This window comes from Apus apus, chromosome 18 (genome assembly GCF_020740795.1).
Source record: "Apus apus isolate bApuApu2 chromosome 18, bApuApu2.pri.cur, whole genome shotgun sequence".
Lineage (NCBI taxonomy): Eukaryota > Metazoa > Chordata > Aves > Apodiformes > Apodidae > Apus > Apus apus.
This window is the reverse complement of record NC_067299.1, coordinates 7,015,883-7,041,511: the sequence shown is the minus strand read 5'-3', so window position 1 is coordinate 7,041,511 and position 25,629 is coordinate 7,015,883. Positions and strand designations below refer to the sequence as shown.

Below are 25,629 nucleotides of genomic sequence, written 5' to 3'. Positions count from 1 at the left end.
AGCAAAGCTGGAACAAATTGGGAAGAGAGAAAACCATGTAGGTAATTGGATACATTATTATAAAGAGAGCAATCATTCTGGTTGTTCATCTTCAGCACAGCTCATAGGAAAAGTAAAACCTACTGAAAAAGTACAATAAACACATCTCCCATCATGCTTCATGCTGTTTTCAGTCCATTCTTGGATGGAAGGACGTCAGTTGCCTTTATCAGAGACCATGTGATGCTGTTTTCTTCAATAGCCAGAAGGAAATACTTGCTTGAGTAGCTAGCAGAGAATAGGCACATCCCCTATATCCACTCCCAAAGCCAAAAGCATCTAAAACATTCCCCAAATACATCTCGCACTTGAATGCTGTGGTACTGCAGTCAACATTTAGCTTTTCTTTTGCACAATGTGCGTGTCCTTTTCATAGATAAAGGCAAAAGGTAAAAATAAGTTGCATTTTTATCCAGGCCCTGTAAATAATGCCTTTTTGTTGTCCCTCATAAAGCTCTGACCAGATGCTACAGGTGCACTCGACAGTGTAGGGCAACAGGATATTGTCACAGAATCACAGAATGGTTTGGGTTACAAGGGACCTTAAAGATCATCTCCTTCCAAACCCTCTGCATGGGCAGGGACACCTCTGGATACTAGACCAGGTTGCCCAGAGCCTCATCCAACCTGCCCTTGAACATTTCCAGGGAAGGGGTTGGGTTTTTTGGTTTGTTTGTTTGTTTCATATTGAGGTGCTTGTTAGTAAATGTGCTTGGATGGATAAGTAAGCAGTTTGGTAAGAAATAGTAAATTGGAGATTGTTGGCCTAGTGGACATACTTATTTTCTTTCATGCCAATAAATCCTTCAAAAGTCCATGTAGGATGTTGGTACTACTCCATAGTAGCCATTATCAGACTGGATAAAGGGGATGGATAATTTAGAGAACTTGAGCTTTTCAGCTAAGATTGAAATAAGTATGGTTTTCTCTTTAGTCTGTTATATTTACCCTAATACATGTTCAGGCCTCTGGAAAATTACTGTTCTCCACAAGGTAGGAGCTGGTGGTCTGTCATTACTGTGGTGGTAAACAGTAATTTTCCCTTGATATATTCCTGGGTAGTGACACCTGTACATAAAGTTGCTTACTGTGCTGTTTTATTTTCAAACTGACTTAAACCTGTTTCACTGAATATAGACTGAGACAAGTTAGAGAAGAGCATTGTATAGGTTCCTGCCGTGATGGATAAAGGTACAGAATAAGTAAGGGGAGAAATGAATCTGAATTTTCCAGTTTACTGAGCTCCTCAGCTCTTTCTGCAGTTAAGGGGAATAAGAGATGCTGAGTGTTCCTGGAAAGGAACTCCTAAAGATGAATCTGGGATACGTATGTTGCTATAGTAAAAATTGTGAACAGTGTCCAATTTTTGAGGGCTTTTTTTGTTTTAAAGAAAACAAACCTACACAAATAAGTGATTTTTAGCATTGATATAGAATGAAGGAAGCTTGCTCATTTTGGGATTGTAACTACTCAAAACCTAAAGTAATTTTTTGTGTGACACATGGTGATTCTAAAAAAAACAACCACCAGAAAACCAAGAAAGAAGCCTCATGACCTTGCCAGGATATTTGTACTGATTGTGTACATTTTAACTCCAGTGACATTATTGTATTGAGCAAGTTAAAATATTTGTGTGTATTTTTAAAGGTTCTTTAGTTGAAGCACAGACAGGTCTTCCTGGTGATTCTTCATCCTTTAAAGTATGCCATTCCAATAAGAAAGAATGACACCTAAGATGCCTCCAGTTAAGGCATCTAATTTTGATAAATTATTTATATTAACTCCCTCAGTAAAAATCAGGAAATGTTGCAGGTGCCGTGTTTCCAAAATGCCAAACCATCTATTATGTATTTAGTTATTTATGGGAGTGGTAGAGCAGCAGTTAATCAACTAAGACTTGGTCTTTAAGGAAGTTCTTATTTTTATACCTGGTTAATTTTTTTTTTTTCCCCAAGTAAAAAAAAAAACTGGCGAGTTCTTCTCTTGTGCAGTGAGAACCCAGCAGCCTCTTAGTGTGTCCATGCCCACCTAGAAGGCAGCAGTAGCCCTGCATAACCACAGCCTTTAGCCCAGCTTCCAAAGGAGATGAAGCTTCCACAAGTTGTGGTCTGTTTTACTGCTAGCCTGCTTGGTGATCAGTTTGCAGTTTGTCAGGTCCCCTCCTAAATTAACTTGGAAGCTGATGGTTGACTTCAACAGTAATTAACAGCGTTAGAAATCCCTGGCACATAGAGCTCTGATGAATCTTGGAGGAGTTGGGAATGGATAGGAAAGACAGACAAAGAATCTATTTGAGTGGAGGGCTCTGGGTTGAGAGCAGCAGTTGCCCCTCCACCTGCTGGTTGATCAGCCATGTGTGTGTTGGTGGAAAGCATCTGTAATTTGTATTTCCATTCATGGGCTGGGAGGTGAAGAGATGACATTGAGGGGGTAAGGGAGTGACCCAGAAATACTGCAGGAGGAAGTAGCAATGGGGGGCAGCTACAAAGCACAGATGGGACAGCTGATATTAGGACAATAGATACTGTCTAAACAACTTCATAGGAGCAATCAATAGGAAACAGGGCTTTGTTTATATTTGGGCTTATGGGAGAGTGTGTTATTTTATCCACTGACTCACCTCCATGTGGAGCATCCCAGGAGGCAGCGTGTGAGCTCTCAGTGTCAGGAAGAACTGGTCCTGCCCAATCAGGTTTTGTAATAGTGCTGACTTGTTGCTTTATAGTGAGGATTTTGCCCACTGTGAAAATCCTATAGACTCCAAATCATGACAATAGATAAGAACACACCTGTCTCCACCACTACCGAGGCTGTTGCTTGTTTTCTTCCATCAGGCCAATGCAAAGCACCTTTTTGGAGCAAGTGAGTATTGACCGAGTCTGTTAAATATTGCACAAATGAGAGCTGCTCTGTTTAATTGTGTAACAAATTAACTGCCATCTAAAGCTCTGTGAATAGACTGCAAAAATGGCCAACTCCTGGCAACAGGAATAAACACTCAGGTTGTGGATCCAGAGCTTTAAAATTCCCACCTGCTCTTCAGGGACGTGTTCTTAAAGTCAGTGGAGTTCATGGCAGGTGGGACAGCTTTACAAGTTTGGGAGTAAATTGACTTAAGCTGTAATTAATAGAATAATCACTGCCTAAAATGACTTGCAATGAATGCTTTAGATGAGGGTTTCTCACAGCGGAGACCACAAACCCACTAGTGGAATAAGTGAAGAGAGAGGGGTCCTCTGCATCTCCCGGTATCAGATGCACTTTCCTCCTGCTTCTGTCGGGATCAAAAAGAAATGAGGGGATGGAAAACCTAGGAAACAGTGAGAAACTTGCTTTGTGTCTGAGGAGAGCAGCTTGCTATTGGATAGACCTCTAAAACTCATGTTTGGATCCTTGGGAAACAGACAATTACTTCATCATCAAATCTAACCACAGAGGGTACCCAGAAGAACCCAAATGAGTACGATTACAGGGAACATAAGGTTTAATAATGATGCTGCCTCAACGTGATTAATAAGACTGCTGATTTCCCATGTCTTATCAGCCAACTAGAACACTTTTGTATATTTGTTATCTCCATTATGCATTGTAGCATGGGTAGATAAATAGAAATACCATGGAGGCGACAGGAAACAAAACAAAAATAATCAAACATGTTTATCACTAGAGCATTAAAATGGCTGCTGTGGCAGACACCAGATGAATTATGCAATACATAACTTAATTCTCTGGGCCACAGATGTTTCATTTTTCCTGCAAGAAGATGATTGAACCTTGAATGACAGTTTCAGGCAGTCTTTGATTGCTCTGTGGGTCACATGCTTGATATGACCTGCATTTGAGTTACTTTCTACACGCTGTTGCTTTATAAAACATGTAAAATTGACATCATGTTGGCTGCTCAAGGCCAAGTCAGGAGTAATTCTGTGCTTTTGATATGCTTTGTGTGGAAGTGAGGGAGAGGGAAGGGTGTCTGTGTTTAAATTCTGGTACGTTATTGAATCAACTGAAAGCAGGAGAGGGGAATTGCAGCAAGCTCTTTCAATTTGTAGCAGGAAGCACTAGGAAATAGAGATTTTGCCGCATCTGTGTCATCCTGCATTGTCAGAAAATCCTCAGAGCTGTAGTATTGGATCAGGCAATGACTCCTGCTACCCAGGGCATAGCACAGTGCAGATTGGCAGGGGCCAGGAAGGCAGCTGGGAATGTTTGTTTGTCTAAAGCAGCTCCTCTGAGCATGAATATTCGGCATAACCTGGACCTGGAGATTGTGTTCCTCACCCTGAGGACTTGGTCCTGCACATCTGGTGGGTTTGTACTGATGCTGCTGCAGTATCTCAATCTCAGGACATGAATGTAGGTGGGATTCAGGCATAAATACATCACAAATGAAACACCAGAAAGTTCTTTCTCCTTTTCTCCATCATCTCTAATGGCAGGTCAATATTATTACACCAGGACTGACTTGTGGGGACTCCTCTCTTTGCCTGCCAGTACTAGAACCTACAGCAGCGTGAGCCTACAGCTCATGGAGCTGCAGGCTTCTCACCAGCCCCCTTAGAAGTCAGTGGAAACTGAATTTTAGGTCCATTTAAACAGGGTTATTTGTTTCTGCAGCTTTCAGATGCAAAAATTTCTCTTGTGCTCCATCAGCTTTCTTTGAACTCCTCTGTGGCCCAAAGAATCGTCACTAGTGGTCTGAGGTGGGAGGAAACCCAGAATGATCCAAATCTGGACACTCCTAAGTTCTGATTTTAACAGTACTCATAGAGCTTTGCAGGGTAAAGCAAAAAGGCATTGTGAAAGAGGACATGTTGGATCATGAGACTAGGAAAAAAAAGGATTTATTGCATTTCTTTTCCTTTCTGTAACGGGCAGCATGATGGCTGGACAGAGTTCACATGAGACCTGTTTCTGTGGAGAGAAAAACACAATGAAAGCTGAGTAAGAGGTGTTTAAAGGAGGATTGAACAGTATGGGGAGCTAAGATTGATACTGACTGTCATGCAATATATGTAAATATGAGCAACATAAAACAGTGTTGCCATAAAATAAAAAATATATACCATCTATTTTTATATTGGGCTATTTTTTTTAATACAACCTATCAGCTTTTTGTTTATTCCAGCTGCTTACATTAAGTTCTTTGCTTTGGTTTGCACAGTATGCCAAGGTAATATGTGTGTAGCACCACAGGAATTACAGCTCTGGGTTCTATGAGTTGATATTATCTGTGATATTTAATTCTGATTTTTTTCTCTTTATATTTTATTGAGCATATCAGTTAGTGTTACTCGTATCAAGTTCTCTCTGTAGAAATGATTAGGAGAACACTGCTGAGTGTATCACTGGAATAAAGCTGGTGTCTATTCTTTTTTAAAAATCTTTATAATTGCAGACATTATTTTCTTATCCTTGAAATCCTGACTTAAGCCATGAAAGACAAAACAAAGGGCTGTGAAGGTTTTCTTGGAAAGCAGTTTTTCAACGGACTGAAAGATGTTTTATTCCACAGGGTCTTTTCCTTCTAACAATCAAGATGATTCTTGTATTGTTCAGGTATTGCTCAATATCTTGGGCTTTATAACCAGTTTCTTTAACCTTTATCAATATTTGATGATGACTTGACATCTCCTGAGCACTCAGGACATTGTTTATTTGAAGATCATTCCTGCAGCTGGTGCAACTGCTTGATCCTGGTACTCAGGATACTAACCTGGTGGCTTAATGAGAAATCTTTGCCTGAGATTTGATTTCTTTTTTCTGTTTATGGTGCACTGTGTAGAGACCAGACTGGCAGTGAGGGGAAACTAGAATTCATTCTAATAAAGTAAAGAAGTGCTGAAAAAATTACCATTGAGTCTCTCTCCTTTTTACTAGGGGAGAAGCTTGATACAGTATAGGATGACTGCAAAGAGGGGTCTGGGCAATGTACAATGGACATTTACCCACTCCCCAGATTACTCCAGATGACATATTGTGTAGTCACCAGAACACCTGAAACCAGCATTTCTTTGGTCTCTCAATTTAAAGCCTTCAGTGTTTCACTGTTTAGGAGAGAGAGGGTTTTTTTTTTCTTCAGTTGAGTTCCTAGGAAAGGAAACACCCAATCCATTACTAAAGTTGGTGGATTTATGAATCCCTGAACAGAGAAATTCTTTTACAAGAGGCCTGGATTTATATGACATTGGAAAAAGGATTATCTGATCTGAAGATCCTTAGAGGGTTGCTTTGAAAGAAAATATTAACCTATAGCTCTTGCAATTTGAAAAGTAGATTTGAGAACTTAGTAGTAAAAAGTCTGAGTGCCTGACCTTTGACGTGCTGTGTTGGTTGTGCTGAAATAACATTTATTGCTTTCCTTTGTGCAACCCTTGTGTCCATCACTGTTGGAGGTTGTATTAGCAATAAAGGTGGATTTCTGTAATGTGGATGTTTGTTGGCTTAGAATCATGAATTCGAAACCAGCCTAAACTCTGTGTACAGTGACACACATGAGGTGCAAGAAAAATAGAATTAGTGGTTTGTTTATGTTATATTCTGTCAGAAACTTTCCAAGAGCTTCAGAGAAAGTGTTTGGTTCTTCTTTCTTTCCTAGAAATTAAGCAAGCCAGCAGCATGGGCATCTTGGCAGGGTCATGGAGGTGCAGGGATTAGATGAGGGCATCTACCAGCAGAGCTTAGAAAGAGTCTTGAATTTGGGGAGGAAATCTAGCATCATTTTTAGCATAAATAAAAAACAAAATACAGATTATTCAAATGCTGGAATGCTTTTGTGCCCTGAGTGAATGCTGTGATCACTGGGCTGCAGGCAATTTGGATGTTGTTTAGTGATCTGAAATTACTTCCTAGACCCAGCCAGGAACCTTCTGTGATAAAAAATGTATTGCAATGTGGAAAAAGTAATTTGGCTTTTTTTTTTTTTTGTATGCTCTGACCCTTCTCCTTCTTCCCCTCCTAAATGTCCCAAATAACTCTTCACATTTGTCTTGTGCTAGCAAACTACTAGACTCTACTGCCTTTCATTTTAAGAGGCTAAGATATTTACCTAATTTGGCCAAAATTTGCTCTGTGACATTCATAAAATACATGTTTTGAGTAGGAATTTTTTTTTTCTTAATTAAACACAAATACACATCAGTTGATAATGTATGCTTTTAGTTTAAAATTGCCTGTGTAAATGTTTTAGCAATTAGAACATTTTAACAAGCCCCAGTGGCTCCATATACTCTGCTCTGACCAGTAAACTTATACATGTTTTTAAAGAAAACAAATGTGTGGGAAAAAAATGTTGTTTGTTTTGTGCCAAACCAAAATATTCATCTGCCCTGCTAGTGAAGTTTCTTGGCCACACCACTGACTGCAATTTCAAAAGTGTCATCTGTATTTTTCAGTTCTCCCATGTATAAAGAATCCAACAGCAGTTTCCTTCAAGGTTCAGTAACTTTGAATGTTTAGGGGGCTGTAGCCACAAGATTTGGCAAACTATTCACTTGTCATGTTAATAAAAAAGGAATTGTTTCTGCCTCTTTAAGCTAGTATCTAAATGTAGGAGTTGGATCACTGGATTTTCATCATAAAGTCCAGATTCTTCTTGCTTTCAAGTGAATAGCTTCATGGTGTTCAGGGTTTCAATCAGATTTAATTTTATTTAGAAAAAGAGCTGAGCTTCTTCTTTATTATCAATTCTTGAATTTTCCTGCTTGTTATGCTGTTCAAACCTAATTGGTTCTCTTGATTTTTAAAAAGAAAATTGAGCTTTTCAGTGACTTTTATTTCCCATAAGCAATTGAATTGAAAAGCAGGGTTTGTTGGTTTTTTTAAAAATTTCTTAAATTTTTTTTTTTGGGTTTTTTTTTTCTAGATGGCAAATTAGCTTTGAGGGCTCTTTTATGCCTGGTAAAAGCTTATACCTTGTAAATCTATAGCATTTAATGTGTTTTGTTTTTCACTTCTAACTCAGTAGCAAGAGAAGAAATAATAGAATATTTCCTCTTCAAGCTGTTCCAACAGTTCGAATTCTTCTTACTTAGTGGTGCTTATTCTGTAGCCTCAAAAAGGCTTAAAATTTGATTTCCTAAACTCCTTAGCCTGAAAGTGTTGAAACTTAGAACAAGCTATCAGTAATACCAACAGAAGAACTGTCTTGTGTACATGATTACTTTTCCTCTAGGAAAAGTATAAGGAATTATAAGGAATTAGATCAGATAAATGATTTTACTATCTGTGGAATGAGAAAACACAGGCTAGATAATATTTGTTGCTGATGATCTGTTTTCATGTTGAGGAGTATCACCCTTGACAAACCCTGAAAAATGTTGAATTGCAGTGTAGAAATCTGCTGTAAATCACTGTACACGTCAGTACATTTTAGCAACAGGTCTTCTTGTTAATAATTACCCTCATTCTCTGTGTCTGTCTGAAGACAGACAGACCTTTAGGGTTTTTGTCCTTGTCTTCAGCTCTTGGGGTGATGGGGGGGATCCAGGTGCTCACAAGAGGCCAAGTCCCATGTTGCTTCAGGAAGAAAGGATGCTAAAAGTAAAATCATCCTCTCTGTGGGTCTTAGAAGTGAGTTTAGTTCACAGGAAATGACTTTGGGCAGAAATTAGGGTCAGTATAGCCACAGATTGGCTAAACTTGGCCATTCTTCCCTTCAAGGTTCCCACCAAATTTTCAACGAAAACCTGCAGGACGCGATGCCAGCAGCAGCCTTGAGCTGGGTGGTATTTTGCCTGTCAAGTAGATCCATTGCAATAAAGAGAAATACTGAAATAGGGCTGAAAATAAGCAGTTGTGGAGGATGGTGATCACATCAAAAAATGACCTGTGTGGGACTAACTCAGTGAGCCAAAAGTGGAGTTTCCTTGTACCTTGCAGGTTTGAATTCAACTTGGTGCTTTGTAAACAATAAATCAATGCAGGTTGTTTCTGTGAGTGTATAAAAGGTGTGAGAACTGTAATTTATTTTATAATAAATACTTCTGCTGAGCAAACAAGGAATGTAGCTATTAGAGACTTTCTCAAATAAGTGATTTTAGACTGCTGAGTGTCAGCTACTGATGTGGTAGTTGAGCTTTTAAAATGAAAAGACTGAAATCCTTTTGAAGATTCTTCTGAATGCTGTTGACACTTGCGCTAGGAAAGAATGTAGAGTAATTTAATTCATTACTTTACTTAAAGATAGCATTTATGGTTGCAGCATTAACCTCCGTTGGTGTGTAGACTGCTAGGCTGAAGTTGTTTTGCTTGAATTTGTTTGAAGATGTTGCATCCTTTTTTTATTAGGTGTGCGGAGACAGATTGTGTACGAGAAGGCTGGGAAAGAGGAGTTCAGGATCAGTCAGCTGGTGTGTCTGGGTGCAAGGACAAAGGGACAATTTTGCCCTTGGCTACAGTTTGACACTTCTACTGGATTCAGTCAGAATTATCTGTACATGCTGAAGGGCAGAAATGTCATTTTTATGGCATCCTATATCCTCAGTTGCTTTTTTTTCGTAATTGGCTGCATATACCAATGCTGTAATAGAGCTCTTAAATCCTGACCCCAGCTGAAGTGGCATACAAGTACTTCTGTCCATTTTAAATACAGGATCATCCTGTGTCCTTCCACTTAATTTTTCAGGCACTATCCTGTGTTTCATCCTGCTTTGATGCCAGCCACACACCTTTCCTCTGGCCCAGGGTGCTCCTCTGCTTTACTGCTCTTGATCCCGGCTCCCTCTGGTCCTTTGGCCTTGGACATCTTTCTGTTCCTCCTCTTGCTCCACTGTCTTCATCTGTTTCCCTGTCCTTGGCTCCCTTCACTTGCCTCTGTGACCTTTAAGGGTGGCTGAGGGTCCTTGGACATATCCAGAATCCACTCACTCTTCTGCAGCTCTCCTCTCATCTCTTTTGTGTCAGAGTCATCATCTTTTTCCTAAAAAAAAAACAAACCACCTTGACTGAACTGAAAAACTACCCTTCTGCTCCCAAAGCAGGGCACTCTTCTTCTCGTCCAGGGGTTTTGTACTTCTGAGTCATTTGCTCTGCTCAGGTTCTGCAGCTTTTCAGACCTTTGGCTCATACCTGGCACCCCCTGTCTGGGAGGGAAGAGAGTGATTTTACTGCTCTCCAGACCCTACAGAGGAGCTGAAACTGGATTTGCTTAAGCTGTAGCCAGCCTGTTGGGCTGGGACATTCCCAGCTCTGATCTGGGAGGCATGTGACATAATCCAGACATCATTTACTGGCTCCATATAACCTGAGGCATTCACACATAAATTCAGCTTGAATACATAAGCTTATATAAAGAGGATCCCTAAACTATCCCAGCTAAAAATATTTGCAAAATGCTGGGAAGCTTTCTATTTTTTTGGTTTGTTAGGTGCTTTTTTCACTCCTGTGTTACAGATACATAGTGGGGTCACTTGCATGGTCTTAGGGACATCTTTTCCATGTGAAATACTGTAATTTCTCTAAGTGGGTTAACAAGTCTTTTGGGGATGGAATCTAAAACAAAGGATGCTTCACAATTACAGAGCTAAAGAATTAAAAAGTGTTACTGTAGGCTTATGTTAACCTGTCTGGGTTAGTCTTCTGGCTACACCCTACACACTTTGAATCCTTATTTGCCCAAGGAGTGATTGTTCAATTCAGTAACTGATGTCTATTATTTATTATTAACTCAAAACATTGTGTGCACGATTTCTTTCCAATGTAAGAGCACATTAGCTTCTCCAGCACAAGAAAACACATGTTAATCTGTTTTCCATTATTGTCCAAAAGATTTTTCCAAAAGGCAATTCCAAGTTGCCTCAACAACATTAAAGGCTGTAATTAAAAATAATTTTCCATTAATTTATATACATACACATTTACTTATTATGATCTTTTACTGCATTTCCCTAAGTGTGCATGCAGAAACCTAAAATGCTGGAAGTCAATACTCAGTGTAATGATCCAGCATCTAGTGTGCCAGTACTCTGATGGGCTTCAATTAGCCCTCTTTCCCAGCAACACCTGCATTGAAAAATGGATCTTCTGCGGGATCAGCCTGAAAACTGACTTTTCTGCATCAGTAAAGGGGATGTCAGTATTTCACAGCTTTTCCTGATAATGATCTGCTACAGATTAAAAACAAAGAAACAGACATTATGGTGTTGGCAGATTGCAAAAGGACTTGCTGGTTAAAGCTGCTGTTCATAGGAGATGAGGAATAGTGTTTATTGCTTCCATATGGTCCAGAGATACAAGACAGGCAAAATGTCTGGGGAGAAGTAATATGGCTTATTACATTGATACAGAACAGACTTGAAGCTGTGTAGGCCCTTTTCCTGCTTTCTGCCACAGGTGAGAGCAGGAGAGTGTGAAATATTTGCCCAAGATTCAGCATGCTGGTGAAAAAAGATTGCTTAAGGATTGGATCTGTTTGTGGGAGTGAAGTCTTAGAGAACTGGGGTTCAGGGCTGTCAGATGCCACCATATGTGAAGGATCTATTTTTCCTTAACTATTTGTATCATTTTCCACCCTTTGACTTTCCTATTTAGCTTTGTAAAGTACATTAAGAGCCTGAGTCTAAATTTAGAGTTTCATAAATTTGTGTCAAAAAACCTCTTTTCTGCAGAATGTAAAATTAAATTTCTTGGTCTCTTTGACCTCATGACATTTTTTTTTTTAAGCCAAATTTAGAACCAAACTGGAACAGAAGAGTAACAGGCTACGTTTGTGTATGTCTATACAAGTGGTTGACTGAAGAACTGTAGTCTGTGACTTCTCTGTAATTATCACTGTGAAGCACTTTGACATGTAGCAAAGATGACACTGCCCTTCTGCAGAAGGTTGGGGGGAGGAAGGTCTTCCAAGATCTAATGAATATACTCAGATGTCGATTCACTTATTTCACTGCAAAAAAAGGAACAGGCAAAGGAACTGGAGACTTGCAAACCAGTCCCCAGAGCTGACACCCAAGAGGGCTTCATCAGTCAGAAGAGTCACTGCTCAGTCTTACTGTGTCCTTTTAAAAATGTAATGAAAATGGGTATTGTTTGGATGAATGTTGCAATTGTGCTGTGCATGAACTCATGTAGCAGGTATTCTCCATGTGATAACAGTACTTCTGCTCTCTTCTTCTCCCCAGGGCTGATGAAATTGAGATGATCATGACGGACCTTGAAAGAGCAAATCAGGTAGGATTTTAAATTAGTCCCTCATAAAATTCTAAGTGTGACATTGTTGGGTTTTTTTCCTCTTCTCTTTTGGATTTCATGACAGTTCTTTTATATGCACTTAGCAGTCATAACTGTGTAAGAGTAAGAAAATAGGCAAATTTAGAGAATAATACAGCTCTTCAGGGAGACTCTGTAAGGATTTTGTGCGCAGTAGGGTAGTGCTTGCCTTATATTTACCTTCTAGTAATTTAAACTTCAGTTTCCCACTATAGTTATTGTTGGTTTGTGTTTTTAAATCCATCATGCTGGTCTCTACTCAGACATGGGTTTACCCAAACAAAGGGCCTCTGCCCTGCAGCAGTGGCAGGGCTGCCAGCAGGGACCCAGGGAGGCCTGACCTGCTGCTGAAGCTTCAGCTTTTGTGGACTTCTCTGGATTTCTCTTGTTCCTTTTCTGATGTGCTTTATTGGTGTATTAATTTTTAGCAAGGATTGGGTCAGACTGTGCTATGCAGGAGAACAAAGAAATTAGAATTTGTTCCTGCAGATGCTAATTTGGTAGGCTGAGAGACATCCCTCACCGTGCACACACTCCTGAGAAAGTAGCACAATCTTATGGAACTATTTTAATATCAAAGGCTTTAAAGGGCAAAGTGTTCCTCTGGTTCAGTGTGTACTTTGAGTGACTGTCTGAGGTGATGAAGATGTGAATGGACACTCAGAGTTTACAGGTGAAACACGCAACGGCGGGTGGTGGTTTCACAGAGGGAAGCCTCAACCAGGCATTTGGTTATCAGTGAGCTTCATTCATCAGAGAATCATATCACAGAATCATAGAATGGTTTAGGTTGGAAGATCACAGATCTTAAGTCTCTCAGGTTATGGTTTTATAATCCAGTTGAGGCTTACCTAAGAGCAACCTGCTTCCAGGAAGAACAGTTACACCTCCCTCCCCACCTCGGGTTGTGGAGCTGCACCATGAGCCAGACCAAGACATAGATCTTTTTGAAAATAAACCCCTCCTCCAGCTGCTGCTTGGTTTTGACTTTTTCCTTTTGCTAGATCAGCTTTCAGCCCCCCACTCTCCCCTGGAGCAGCTGGCAAGTATAGCAAGTACATTGTCCTCTACATTAGTTTTTTACAGATTAGAAAACTACTATGAAGCAGAAGGCAGATTTGTACGTTGTTGGGTGGATTATTTAGTCAGCAAAAAGAAAACTGAGGTTTGCACAGTGGGTTTTTAGTTCTGTCAAAGAAGTTTTGTAGACAGTCTCAAATATTTATGAAAGTGCTAATAATTATTTGAAAATCTGTAGACTTTTTAGAAAAGATGTAGGTGTTAAAGGTGTTTGGGTAGAATTATTTTGTGATTTTTGCAAAGGCAGTGTGTTTTGCAAAGTTGTAGCAATTATGTACTCAGTAGGTTTGTTCTTTTCTCAGAGTAGAAAGGTGGTTGTAGTTAAAGAACAGGTATTTCTGATTTCCTTATTGCCATAATAAAATGGAATATATCTCTTTACATATAAATGCTGAGGATACTGTCCTATCTAACTGGAACAAACCTGCAGTGTGGGCTGGACTTTTTTTACTGTATTGTTTGATTTTTTTAATTAGTCAAAAATTTTAACTGCTCATGTGCATAACCCTTAGTTTCAGCAAACTCTGAATCTGTGTGCAAACATCAGTGTGCAATGTATCTGAGCTGTTGTAAAGCTAGAAGGGGTGATTCCATCTTCCCTTTCCCCCTCCCAGCTGCTGTGGTCCTGTCCCCTCCCCAACAACAGCTTTGGCAGCTGGGGGATCCTTCAGTGAGTCCATTGAGCTCAGTAACTGCAGAAAGGCCTGAATTTGGAGTGAAGGGACCAGGTTTGTTTTCTGTGGGTTTAGCATATTGAGGCAGCTCAAGAAAACGTGACAGAAGCAGCAGCACCGAGATGAGGGACACAAGAGGAGTGTGTGGCTTTGCAGGAGATGGGCAAGGATGAGCTGCTGGAGTAGCTCAGCTGATTTGCTGACACACACCCACAGTCCTTGCCTTCTGTGATGCTTTACCTTTCCAGAGCTCTTCTATAAATTACAAATAAGTAATCTTTGTAGCAGCAATTCCTGTGTTTTACCTCTTCATAGTGGAAAAAAATTTGAAAGAAATTAAATCCATTGCACAGGCCAGAAAGTCAGTTTGCATCAGGCTGAAGTGTTACAATTGCAGAAACAAGTACTTAACATAATTATGTATTTAATAGTTAAATTAACATTTCCTTTTACCGTTTCAGCAAGTACTTATTCCCCATTATTAAGGCTACCTTTAAAGAATTGTGCTCAGCATGACTCCTACTTTGAGGACAGACTGCCTTGCTGATTTTGCTGTGATGTTTTGCTGCTCTGGAATTAACACTGACCCAAACCACTGGGTTTTGGAGCAGAAATTTACAGAACAGCAAATCGTTTCCACTGAAAATTTGAAAGATATTTGCTGTACATATTTAAATATCTGATACTTCATTAAAATCCCTTTCTCGGTTACTGCCCTTTTTACATCCAGAGCTGGCATTTCTGCACTTCCCTTGTTTTATGTGAGGACCTATCAGACTCCTCAGAGGTGGGGATGCCATTTCCTTCCCCAGTTCTGCAGTAAGGAGAGGCTGGATGTACCATTGATGTTGATCAAAGAGTCTGGATTCTGGGTGCTTGGTGATGAAAGCCTTGGGGACAGTTATGATACATCCCCACCCCTGTGTCCTGCTGGGTGAAGCATGGACCATTCTTGGCCCTCAGCCTGCATCATCTCCCACTGGTTTTTCCTCTTTTGGATTCTCAAATTGTCTCATGCAGGAGCTTTCTGGGCTTGTTTGTGTGTTATCATCCCCAGAAGAAATAACTAGCTCATAGAAATCATTACCTTTAAATACCAGTGAGCTTTGCAGTTTTCTGCTTAGAAAGAAAAAGAGGTAGTGACCACAAAGCTCTGTTTCTCTCCGTTGCATCCTTAACACAAGGTATAAACTGAATTTTCCCCCAAACCATAAACCTGACTAACAAGAGAAATAAATCCCTCACTGGAGGGGAGCGATGCGGGTGAAGGGACTTGGGGGTGGGTGCTGGAGGACCCACTTGATAGCAGCAGGGCTGCTGGGCTGACAGCCCTTCCTCAACTGGTAATCCAGACGCTCAGTGCTGTTAATCCAAGATCTTGAGCAGGGTTTTGCAGCAGGGCTAGTTTCATTCAGACCAACAAAGCTCAACCAGGAGTAATTGAAGTGCACCAATTTACACCCACTGTTAGGCAGGTCCTGGCTGGGCAATGGGTGTCAGTGGTGGTCTGCGGAGTGACTCTTCCACTTGAAAGTCCCAAGAGCTATAAACTGGTATAAAAAGGACAAGAACAGTACATTGTAATGGCTGGTCAACCTCTGCCTGTCTCAAGAGAAGCCATGAGCTTTTCTGTGTAGCTTTAGCAGAGGTGTAAAGTCGGAAGCCAGCAGCCCCTGCTTGCTTTAGCAGTAAGATCCAACCCCATAATCTGCAAGACCGCAGAAGAGCTGGGGGCTGTGGCAGTTTTTGGGGTCTGTCATCCCCCTCTGATTCTCTCCTCACCTCCAGCATTGGATGTCTTGGGCCTGTAAAGGGCTGAAGTCAAAATTAACTAAATGCCATAGAAGTGTCTTATTTTCATTTTACTAACTCACCCACTTGGTAATAAAAATAACCTAAGAGTTCACCCTTGTATTTCCATGAAGATTTAATAATCCTGTAGTTTGGGGAAGAGACTCATTTTATTAAGATTTCATTTTGCACAATAAATCACTGCATATTTTCTGATATGCTACGAAGCATAATAATAAATAATTAAAATGAAACTACCCTTACTTGTCAAAATAAATGATTTATCATAGTTTGGGATACAGCATCTGAATTTTTTATTGTTTGATTCCCAGAATAATGTAATTTCCAATCAGTGAAGTTAATGAAGCTCCAGTGTGCTTTCTGCATTTGCAGCACTTAGAGTTGTGTGAATGTGTCTTTTAAACAAACATTTATGGTTGGCACTTTTCTGTGCTTTTTCAAGTTTACACCTTTCTCATATTTCTGGCAATAAGTGATGAATCTTTGGGATGACAAATCTATTCAAAGGAATTATCCTTCTGTTGCTATACTTCATCTAGCAACCTAGAATCTTGTGCTTGAGAAAAACTGAGGTTTCTGATGAAAAGAATCATTCCTGTGTTGTGAAAACAGAAATACTTTGGAATGTTAACAACACTCATTTTAAGGTTTGAGTTTGTGGTTTCATGTCATTGATGTATTCAGATCTGTCTACTGGTTTATACATTCAGTTCACAGTTTGTTGTTTGTTTGTTTGCTTTTTAAAAAAAGCCTAATATGCTGTGTACTTTGGGCTTCCTGAAAAAAAGTGCTTTTTCACTTTTAAAAGGAAAAGAACTTTGGTTAGGGTTAGGTGATCCTGTGTTACTGTATTTTAATCTTGAGGAGGAGGAAATAGATTGGAAAAACAGGCTCATATGTAGGTATCCTTAGAATTTGGGAGTAATAACAGAAAGAGAACATGGGACTTTTTTTTTTTTTTCCTTTTCTGGTGGACTATATTGTGAAAGCTATAGAAAAAATAATTTGGGTTTTTTCTGTGTCTGTGCCATGTTACCCCTTTGGAAAAGCAAAATATTTCCCTTGGTTTCCTTTTCATCTTCACAGTGCTGATAGTGAAAGAAATTAAAATATAGAAACTTCTGTTATCAACGAAACAAGAACAACTGTTCTTTCTAAAATCCATATCCATTTATTAAAGAATCTAGACTGGATCAGAACCGTTTATTCCACAGAAATGTAATGTTAGATTTTAAGATCTGTAGAGGAAGGGTTAGTGAGGTTAAGCATTTTTTTGAATCAAGCTACCACTAAAATATGTGTCTGCTATAGAAGTAGAAAGCAAAGCTCACCGGGGCATTTTAGCAGAGATGCTGGTCTTGAGATTGGTTTTTTTATTTCGTGGGGTATGGTACCTTCCTGTCTCTAACAAATCACATTGGAAAATGGTTTGAAAAGATATTCCCACTCCGTGAGATTGCTATAAAATATGTATGTTTTTGAGGAGCAGATGGAATAAATTCTCCGCTTTCACTTAGCAATACAAATGCAGCACAAAACAGGCAGTGCCAGGGTTTTTGTTCTGCCCCACCAGTGGGAGCAAAACCAGTGACAAGGCAGTCCCTGAAGAAGGGTGTTCATCTTGACATGACTCCTGCTAGCACAGACACTGCCCACAAATGCTGCCAGAGTCTTTGGGTTGTATTTCTGACTTCCTTGGCAGTGAACTAGACCCTCTGCTGCCGTGGTGTGCCCTGGCCCTGCTGAATTCAGTGAAGTTTTGCTGGTTTATAGCAGATGAGGTCATTCCCGTAATCCTGTGATTTCACTATCTGTAAAATGGGAATAATAACATTTACTTTATGAAGTGCATTGAGATCCTTGCATGGAGAAGAGCTGTATAAAAGCAAAATATGGTTAACATTATTTTCATACAAACACAGGAGTTTCCTGTAAATGCTTGGCTTTCAGTTGGGAATACATTTATCTGGCAGCCTTTCAGTGTGCAAAGGAAAGTGCAATAGCCTGAAGACAAGGAGGAAGACAACCCAAACTCTTCTATTTGTTAGAGCTTTTTTCTTTTTTTTCATGTAATTCTCCACTGCTGGGGGGGGGGGAGAAAAAAAAAAAAAAGGTGCCAGAGCCCAGCAGAGGCTTTCATGTCACAGATTTTCTGATAACCTTGCTCTTCTTCTGCAAAAGCTAGGGTTGTTTAAAGGTTTTAAAATACATTTTTATATCTCAGAAGTTAGAAAATTAACACACGTGGAACCAGTGTGCTTTAATTGATCTTGAACTCTTGAGGAACACAGCTTTTGCAGCAGCTTGCAAGGAAGAATATCAGCTTCAAGCTTAAAAACCAAGCATGGTGATTACTGCCATAACCAGGCTCATTAACTTCAGCAGAATTGCTCGTGATAATATCCCCTCCTAGCTCATAGGAAGATTTTGCCACATATACCACTGAATTTAGCATGTAGTGAGGAAATATAGTTTGGCTGGTGGAAGGTTATACTTTTTTTGCTTGTGAGTATCTCATTTTGCTATTCACACCACTGGTCTTTGATCAAATTAACATTTTACTGTAAGCAGAAGAGCACTCAGTTCATGCTATTCATTATCTTGTCAGGAAACAATGAGAATAATTTAAACTGGATGCATTGTGTAAGGCTTTTTTTTTTTAATATTAATTGGAAAGTGCACAGCAGCATTTTTATCATGACCTCCTGGCTCTCCTGTGAACACTACAGTATTTACATGCTGTATTAAGGAGAATGAAAGTATTTTGAAATATTTGTTTCCAAGGAGGTAGCTCCATGCTAGAAAAATAGCAGTATGGAAATGAGGAGGAATTGTATGGCTGATCTGTCCAGAAATAGAGCATTTTTGGGCAATGCTGGATTGCAGGATCTCTAGCAAGGCCACGAGTGTGACCTTCAGTGCTCATCGTGATTTTTCTAGGCTGTGCATAGTTGATTTGGAGGTAAGAAACCAAGAGTTTTAGCACTGACTGTGCTGGCACACACATTTCTTAGCCAAAGTAGGATAGTTTCACACAAAGAGAAGGTTGCATGAACTTTCCAGTGTCTCCAAGTTGTGCAAGATTACAAGGTTTTAGCCATTTTCCATCCTGGGCGTCTGTCTCTGGCTGCGCTTTCTCTTCTTATTTCAGGAAAAATTGTTCAACCATTTAAAAGAACAAGATTAGGAAAAAAAATCCAATTTTCCCCACATGTTACAAGTTGTTCTTGCTCTTTTGGTGAGGAGCCTGCTGTGCCCATATTGAAGAGAAGGGGCTTGGCACTTGATGAGCGAGGGTTTGCCTTTTTCTCAGGGTTGTATCTTCTGTTGCTTCAAGTAGCAAAGGAAAAAAGAAAAAAAAGGCAAAAAAAAAAAAAAGCAAGTTTGGCTAGCCTATAAGTGTCTGAAAAAACCCTGAGTTCACACAAACTCGACAGAATCTGGTTTGAATTTGTCAGCTTTGATGTCCGTGCCTGTCCCAAGCCCAAGCTGCAGTCCATAGCTGCGCCGGCTGGGTGAACATTAACCAGGCAGGTTTTCCTTCTCCTGGTTGCAATGTAAGGTTGAGTGTCACCTTTGCCAGGGAGCTCTGGCAGGGGAGATGCTCCTCTGAGCTGCCCCTGCCAGCACGGGGAGAAGGGACACGGTGGCAGAGAGAGGGAAGCGGGGAGGGAGGCGAAGGACCAGGCTGAGGCTGCTGCCAGGACGTTTGGAGAAGAAGCAACGAGGAAAAGAGGAAGGAGGAAATCCTGGGGGTAAGACACGTTCTGGGAGTTTGTGTTTGTTGGGTCGTGCAAGGTACGAGCTTGCTTTTGCATGCCTGGAGCTAAAGGCACCGTGAAGGAGGAAACGGTGCTTCCAGCGGCCAAACTGAATTGGGAAGAGGACAAAGTGAGAAGCAGAGAGGGGCAGGAGGCAGAGAGGCAGAGGGTGGTGCAGGGGAGCAGCACTGCAGCCCTTTGGAAGGGGTCTGGGGTGCAGCTCAGAGGGTGAGAAAGGGCCAAACACAGCTCGGGGTTTTGGGGACCCCCTGCATCTCAAAATGGGTGTTCCTGTCCATTCTGTAACGCTTCTGAAGCACTTGGATCCTCTGATGGTGGAAAGCAGAGCGCAGCCCGTGAGGCAGCGCTTAATCCTGTTTGCAGAGGAGAGTGAGATTGGCTTGCAGTAAATAAGCTGCAGAGGCCACACTCAGAACAGGGAGGACAAAGCAAAATATTCATTGACTGAGCAATATTCATCCTGAGGGCTGAATGAAGTAGGGTCTTGTTGGCAAAAAGCACTAGCATGTTCCTGTGCAGTTCCAGCCTGCTTCCCAGAGCCCTGCTCTCAGGGGGTGGCCAGACGTACCTGCTGCCTTGGGATTGGCTTTTCAAAACTCTTTAAGTGCTCAATTTTGAAACTACTGTTCTTTTAACAGGGTTTTGTGGGTAATTTATAATTTATATTGCAATAGCACCCAAAAGTGCTTTCCGAACACTGAACACATCTATAATTCTGGCTTTAAAAAGCTTCCATTCTGAGGGAAAAAAAAAAAGAATGGTTGACCAGTATTTTCCAGGCAGCATTGCCCAAAGTTTCTGTTGATGTATATTTAACAATGCATAGTATGAAATCTTGTCTAATATAATTCACAGGGTTACAACAGGTGTTCTGAATTGGCTGGGGAGGCTATGCAGAAAGGGCAGCTGACAGCTTACTGTATATGCAGATGTAACATCTATTAGAAATATCCTCTGTGGTTTCCTTGCATGCAAGCTGAATAGATTCTCCAAACAATGCTGCTGTGAATGGAAGCCATCAGCAGAATTGCTTAAGGCTGCAAAACCCATTACTTACACAGCAGTAGATGCAAGAGCAAGTGCCACAATGCAGTAACCTGTCCTGCTTAGCTGGAGTTGTTCAGCAGTTATTAGATCAATACGTGTACATCCACATCTAATGAAGGGCGAGAAAATAATTTATCTCCATCTGTATTGTTAGCTGAGTTTTTAATCCTAATATTATCCAGCTGCATGAACAATATAAGCTTTCTCTTTTTGTACCTTGTTAATGCTGCTGCCATTTTTTCATCCACAGATTAGGTTGTGTCCCATGCTCTGATCATTAGTCATGTTACTGTATTTTTTACAATTACATTTTAATTGCAACTGTAGAACCTATGCAAAATCATTTAATATAATGTGAGCAAATAGTGCAGATGATGCATTTAGTGTTTGATTGCTGTTAGTTCACTGATTGATTAAACATGCAGACTGAGTTACTTTGACTAGTAAGCCAAACCCCTTGCACAGACACACAGGGGCATAGGGTTTATATTCACTGTTTTAGATGAGTTAGGTTTTCAAAAGGATTAGCTGAAAAAGCAGGGAGTCTGGCACGCAGAAATATGGCACTTTGGGTGGCTTAAAAATGAATTTATTATTCATTAAAGGAAGGAACCCATCAGTGTAAAAGTTGATCAAGAAGAGTTTTTACCTTGCTTGGTGGCAGTGCCTGGGTTTGGAAGACTTGGTGATATGTCTTGGAAGTGGAGATAGAAAATTGTTTTAGCTGTTTTCTGCTGCAAGTGCAGCATGATTTGCATGGAGTAGCCTAGGTGAAAAGCAGCCATTACTCAAGGAGGTAAGCAATCTGGTTTTATAAAAATTAGACAAAAGAGAGAGAAGAAAGTCTGACCAAGAGGAGTGTACAGTTAAACTGTACATTCTGTACTGTAAAAACAACCAGGTTTTGTTCTGCTCCCCCAACAGAAGCTTATACACAGTTATGGAAAGGACTTTGCTGCTATTTATTGCCTGAAGTTACTGATCCATCTGTCTTTACCCAAACTCTTACACAGACAATCTTTCCTCATAATTCTGCCTTTCTCATTTCTATTATTATTCAATATTTGTATGGGAATTTTGTCTGGCAGCCAAGTCTCACAGTCTTATCAGATATTGCATAAATCCTCAGCAGTTGGTAACTGATCTGTGCAAAATTGTCAGTTTAGGGTTAAATATTGTTGAATAAATAGACCTGCTGAAAGAATAGAATCTAACAATTCATGTTTTGGGAAATAACTACTGAAGAAAGACAGCCCACAACATTGTATGTGTGTTAGAGAGAATGGTCAGAATATCTTTTAATTCAGCGTTTACCCGTGAGAATTATTCCCATGAGGAACCTTGCAATAAAATCTGCTTGGTCTATGAGAATAGAAAGAAATTGAATAAAAAGACTCCATTTCCACTTGTATTTATTCAGTCTGGGAAATTCAGTGGGCCGGAGCATTAGTATCAGCAGGGGATTCCTTGCTCCTAGCGTTAAATTACTGTCATAATCGCTCAATTATTTCTTCCTTGTACTGTTTAAAATAAAAATCCATCACTTTCTATGTTTTTTTTCTAACATTTATTAGGTTGAGTGTTTAGGAAAATCAATTATATTCAGTCAGGCATGAATTGATGAATGTTCTTGTAATAATTGTCAGTTGTTAAACTGAATGTACTTTCTCTTTTCACCCCTTTTCATTTCCTTCAGAGGGCAGAGGTGGCTCAGAGAGAGGCAGAGACCTTAAGGGAGCAGCTCTCCTCAGCTAACAAATCTCTCCAACTTGCAACGCAGATCCAGAAGGCACCTGATGTGGTGAGAGAAAATATTTACTGACTCTTACGGGTCTCTGACATTCCTGCAGTACAGCTCTTTGAATTTATGCTCGCAGCTATAAAAATAGCTGTTTGGAGTAATATTTTAACTGAAATTCAATGGTGTTCCTTTGGGATTGTGGTTTGCTTAAACTTCTAAGGGGGTTGGTGGCTGCAGAAGACCATGGGAAGGAAAGAGGTCATTCTGCTCTGTGGTGACTGGTATGGTGATCCATTGCTGTCCATGGCTGCTGGTCCAGGCAGGTAGCAGCAACTTCCAGACATTATTTTGTGTTGGTAGGAACATCAGCAGAGTTAAAACAAAGGCAGCAATGTGGTACAGCAGAGTGCTTTGGTGGGCCAGCAGCACATGCCTGCCTAGAGGGCACAACAGAGGCATGGAGCTCCAGACCAAGGGAACCAACTCTGCCCAGAGCTGGTTGCATTAGCAGGTACCTGCCACCTGCCCATTTCTGGCTCTTGTTATTCTTAGTGTACTGGCTGTCAGAGGAACTAGAAGGAAATTCTGTCTCATTCCAGTTTTCACTGAATATATCAAAACTGAGAATTTCACCTATAAATCCAATAAAAGACACTTATAAAATTGAGAAGGTATCCTGTACTCCTAAAGGTTTGTTGTTGGTTGTTGCTTTCTCTGTGTGTTCTAAATCAAGCAAACACTGCTGTTTGGGGTGGCTGGTAGGGGACTCTGCTGAGGGGACCTTGGGGGCACAGAGTTATATTACAGGACTCCAGTTGGTCCTGGCTTAACAGCTATCACAGATGAGCAGACATTATTTTGATTTTTGTTTGCCAGAGGAGAAATAGAAGTATTTAAATGTAAATATGCAATTAAGTGAAATTTAGTCTACTTCTAAGCAGTAGATTTAACAAACAAAAGAAATCATGCTCCTTATATTGCTTTTTTTCTTCCTAGCCATGTATGTGCTTGACACTGATATCTGAGAAACACATGGTTGCCTTTAAAATATATTTGCAGAGAATGAATAACAAACCATAAGTCCTCCAGATCTGTTTGATTGTCTATTAATACAACCCAGTATTTTCTCAGAGAAGTGAAAAGATAGACAAGCAGGCTGCAAAAATAATTTAAAAAAAAAAAAGCCTGAATATCACTTTTAACTCTGAATTACCTGCCTCTGCCTATCTCGTGTCCTAGTCTTATCATTATTTTAACATTAGGTCTTTCTTGTATTTAATAGTGCTTCTGCACTTCATTTATATTTAATATGACAACTACTGCAGGAAGAAAATGATCATTATCTATCTTATTTCAGACTCCACGTTCCAGTCTCAATAGGCACAAGCAGCAGATGATTATACAACTTGTGATGTTTCATGCAAGCAAATTAGAGGGTTTTTTCAAGTTAAAAGTATAATTCAGTGTAATAGGAGAGTGTTGTTAAGGGCTGTTCGTACATGCAGCTTTCTGAGAGGTACAATGGTGTGTAGTCACTGAGAATCAAGCAAAGTGTTTAGAAGATGTGGAAAAGGTATTTTGTTGTGCCTGTATTTTCCAGAAAAGAGGGTATGGAGTATATTTCAATCTGCTGCAATGTCATCTTGAATTGTAAGGAAAGTGCTTGGCTGACAGCACCAGTGGGTTGAGTTTTCAGCTCTTTCACCACAGGGTGTTTGGTATAATGCTGCTTATGATCATTGTCTCTCTCTTGGTAAATTGATTCTTCCCTACTTTGCTGGTGTTTTCTGAGGAACAGCCATTAACCTTTCTAAGAGGTGTTTTAGGCTTTTTAATGGAATGTGTGTTCATCATGGGGCTGCCTCGTGCTCCCCAGATCTGCACAAGGATTTCCTTACATTCTTGGAAGAAAGGTTCAGAGCTCCCTGATGCATTATAGCTGTTGATCTCTTAACACTAAAGGAGACAAAAGAGATGGTACAATTAGTTTGTATTATCTTTTCTGAGTAGATCCACCTTCTTAACTTCTCTGTCCTTTTATATCTCTTGTCCAACTAGAAAGTCAGTCTAGTGAGGAAGTTTCAGGCTAGAGGACAGATTTCACAGCTGGAAGAAGAAAGATCCTGATTTAGGAAAGGGAATTTCTGCAAGTGGAGACTGTAGGGAGAATGGCCTTGGCCTACAGCTGTCACATCTCTCTTCATCCCCATGGACAAGAGGCTTTATTAGTTGCTCTCACTAAGGTTAACAGCGAACAGTTTTCGTGCAAGGAGCAAGTTCACTGGAAGCAGCACTTTGGGGCAATTTTTGACAATTTTGCCTGAAACATGTGGTGTGCTCACAAAGAGCTGAAGGCACAGGACTCTGCTCTTCCCTATGAAGAAATTCTGCTCCATTACTTCAGAATATTTTATCTGATTAGTATTTCGTAAGCACAGATTTTCATAGTTGTCAAAGCATTTGAACTATTAATAATAAATAGATCTAAATAGAAGCCCTTGACTTTCAAGGCTCTGTCTCTCCATTGCATTTCTGAAATAGAGGAATTTATCTTCTCCATTATCCCTATTTTACCAAAGAGCTGTCCTGGGGAGCAGAAAGGTTCGTCTTCCAGAGTGACACAGTCAGTCACAGGAGCCCCAGTTTTGGAGATTGTTTCTACTTCTCATGACACCCAAAGTCATCCTTGGTCCTTACCTAACTGCCCTGAGTTCAGGCTTGTTCCTGTTTTTATTTATGTGGTCTAATACCTTTTTTTTTTTCCACATTAGGAGCAGGCCATTGAGGTGCTAACACGGTCCAGCCTGGAGGTGGAACTGGCTGCAAAGGAGCGGGAAATTGCCCAGCTTGTGGATGATGTCCAGAGACTCCAGGGCAGCCTCACCAAGCTGCGGGAGAACTCCAGCAGCCAAATCTCCCAGCTGGAGCAGCAGCTGACAGCCAAGAACAGCACGCTCAAAGTAAGGCTCAGTTCTCTCAGCACCTTTCAAATGGTGTAACAGTTGTACTGATGTTGGGGTTTACTGATGTAAGTTTTCTCTGGTTCTGAGAGGCACCATAAAAGCCATTGACTTCTTCAGGATGCTGTTGAATTCCAGTTTCTGTAACATTGTGGTCTGAGTGATCACAGTTTCCTTGAGATGTGACTTACCTGGTTCTTGTTGTTTTGAATTTTGTTTTTTTTCAGATCCTGGCTACCTTTAGAATTCAAACTACCAGCAAAAACCCAACACAGATTGACCATGGA

General features: G+C 40.3%; 1 protein-coding gene across 10 annotated transcripts in view; it reads left to right on the top strand.

Moving 5' to 3' along the window:
- CUX1 (cut like homeobox 1) overlaps positions 1-25,629 on the top strand; it is a 278,864-nt gene that overhangs the window by 164,805 nt on the left and 88,430 nt on the right. For all 10 annotated transcript variants that reach the window (XM_051635435.1, XM_051635434.1, XM_051635428.1 and 7 more), the window contains 3 exons: positions 12,159-12,207; positions 22,338-22,442; positions 25,154-25,342. In XM_051635435.1, the coding sequence (XP_051491395.1) occupies positions 12,159-12,207; positions 22,338-22,442; positions 25,154-25,342 (343 nt within the window). The remainder of the gene's footprint in view (positions 1-12,158; positions 12,208-22,337; positions 22,443-25,153; positions 25,343-25,629) is intronic.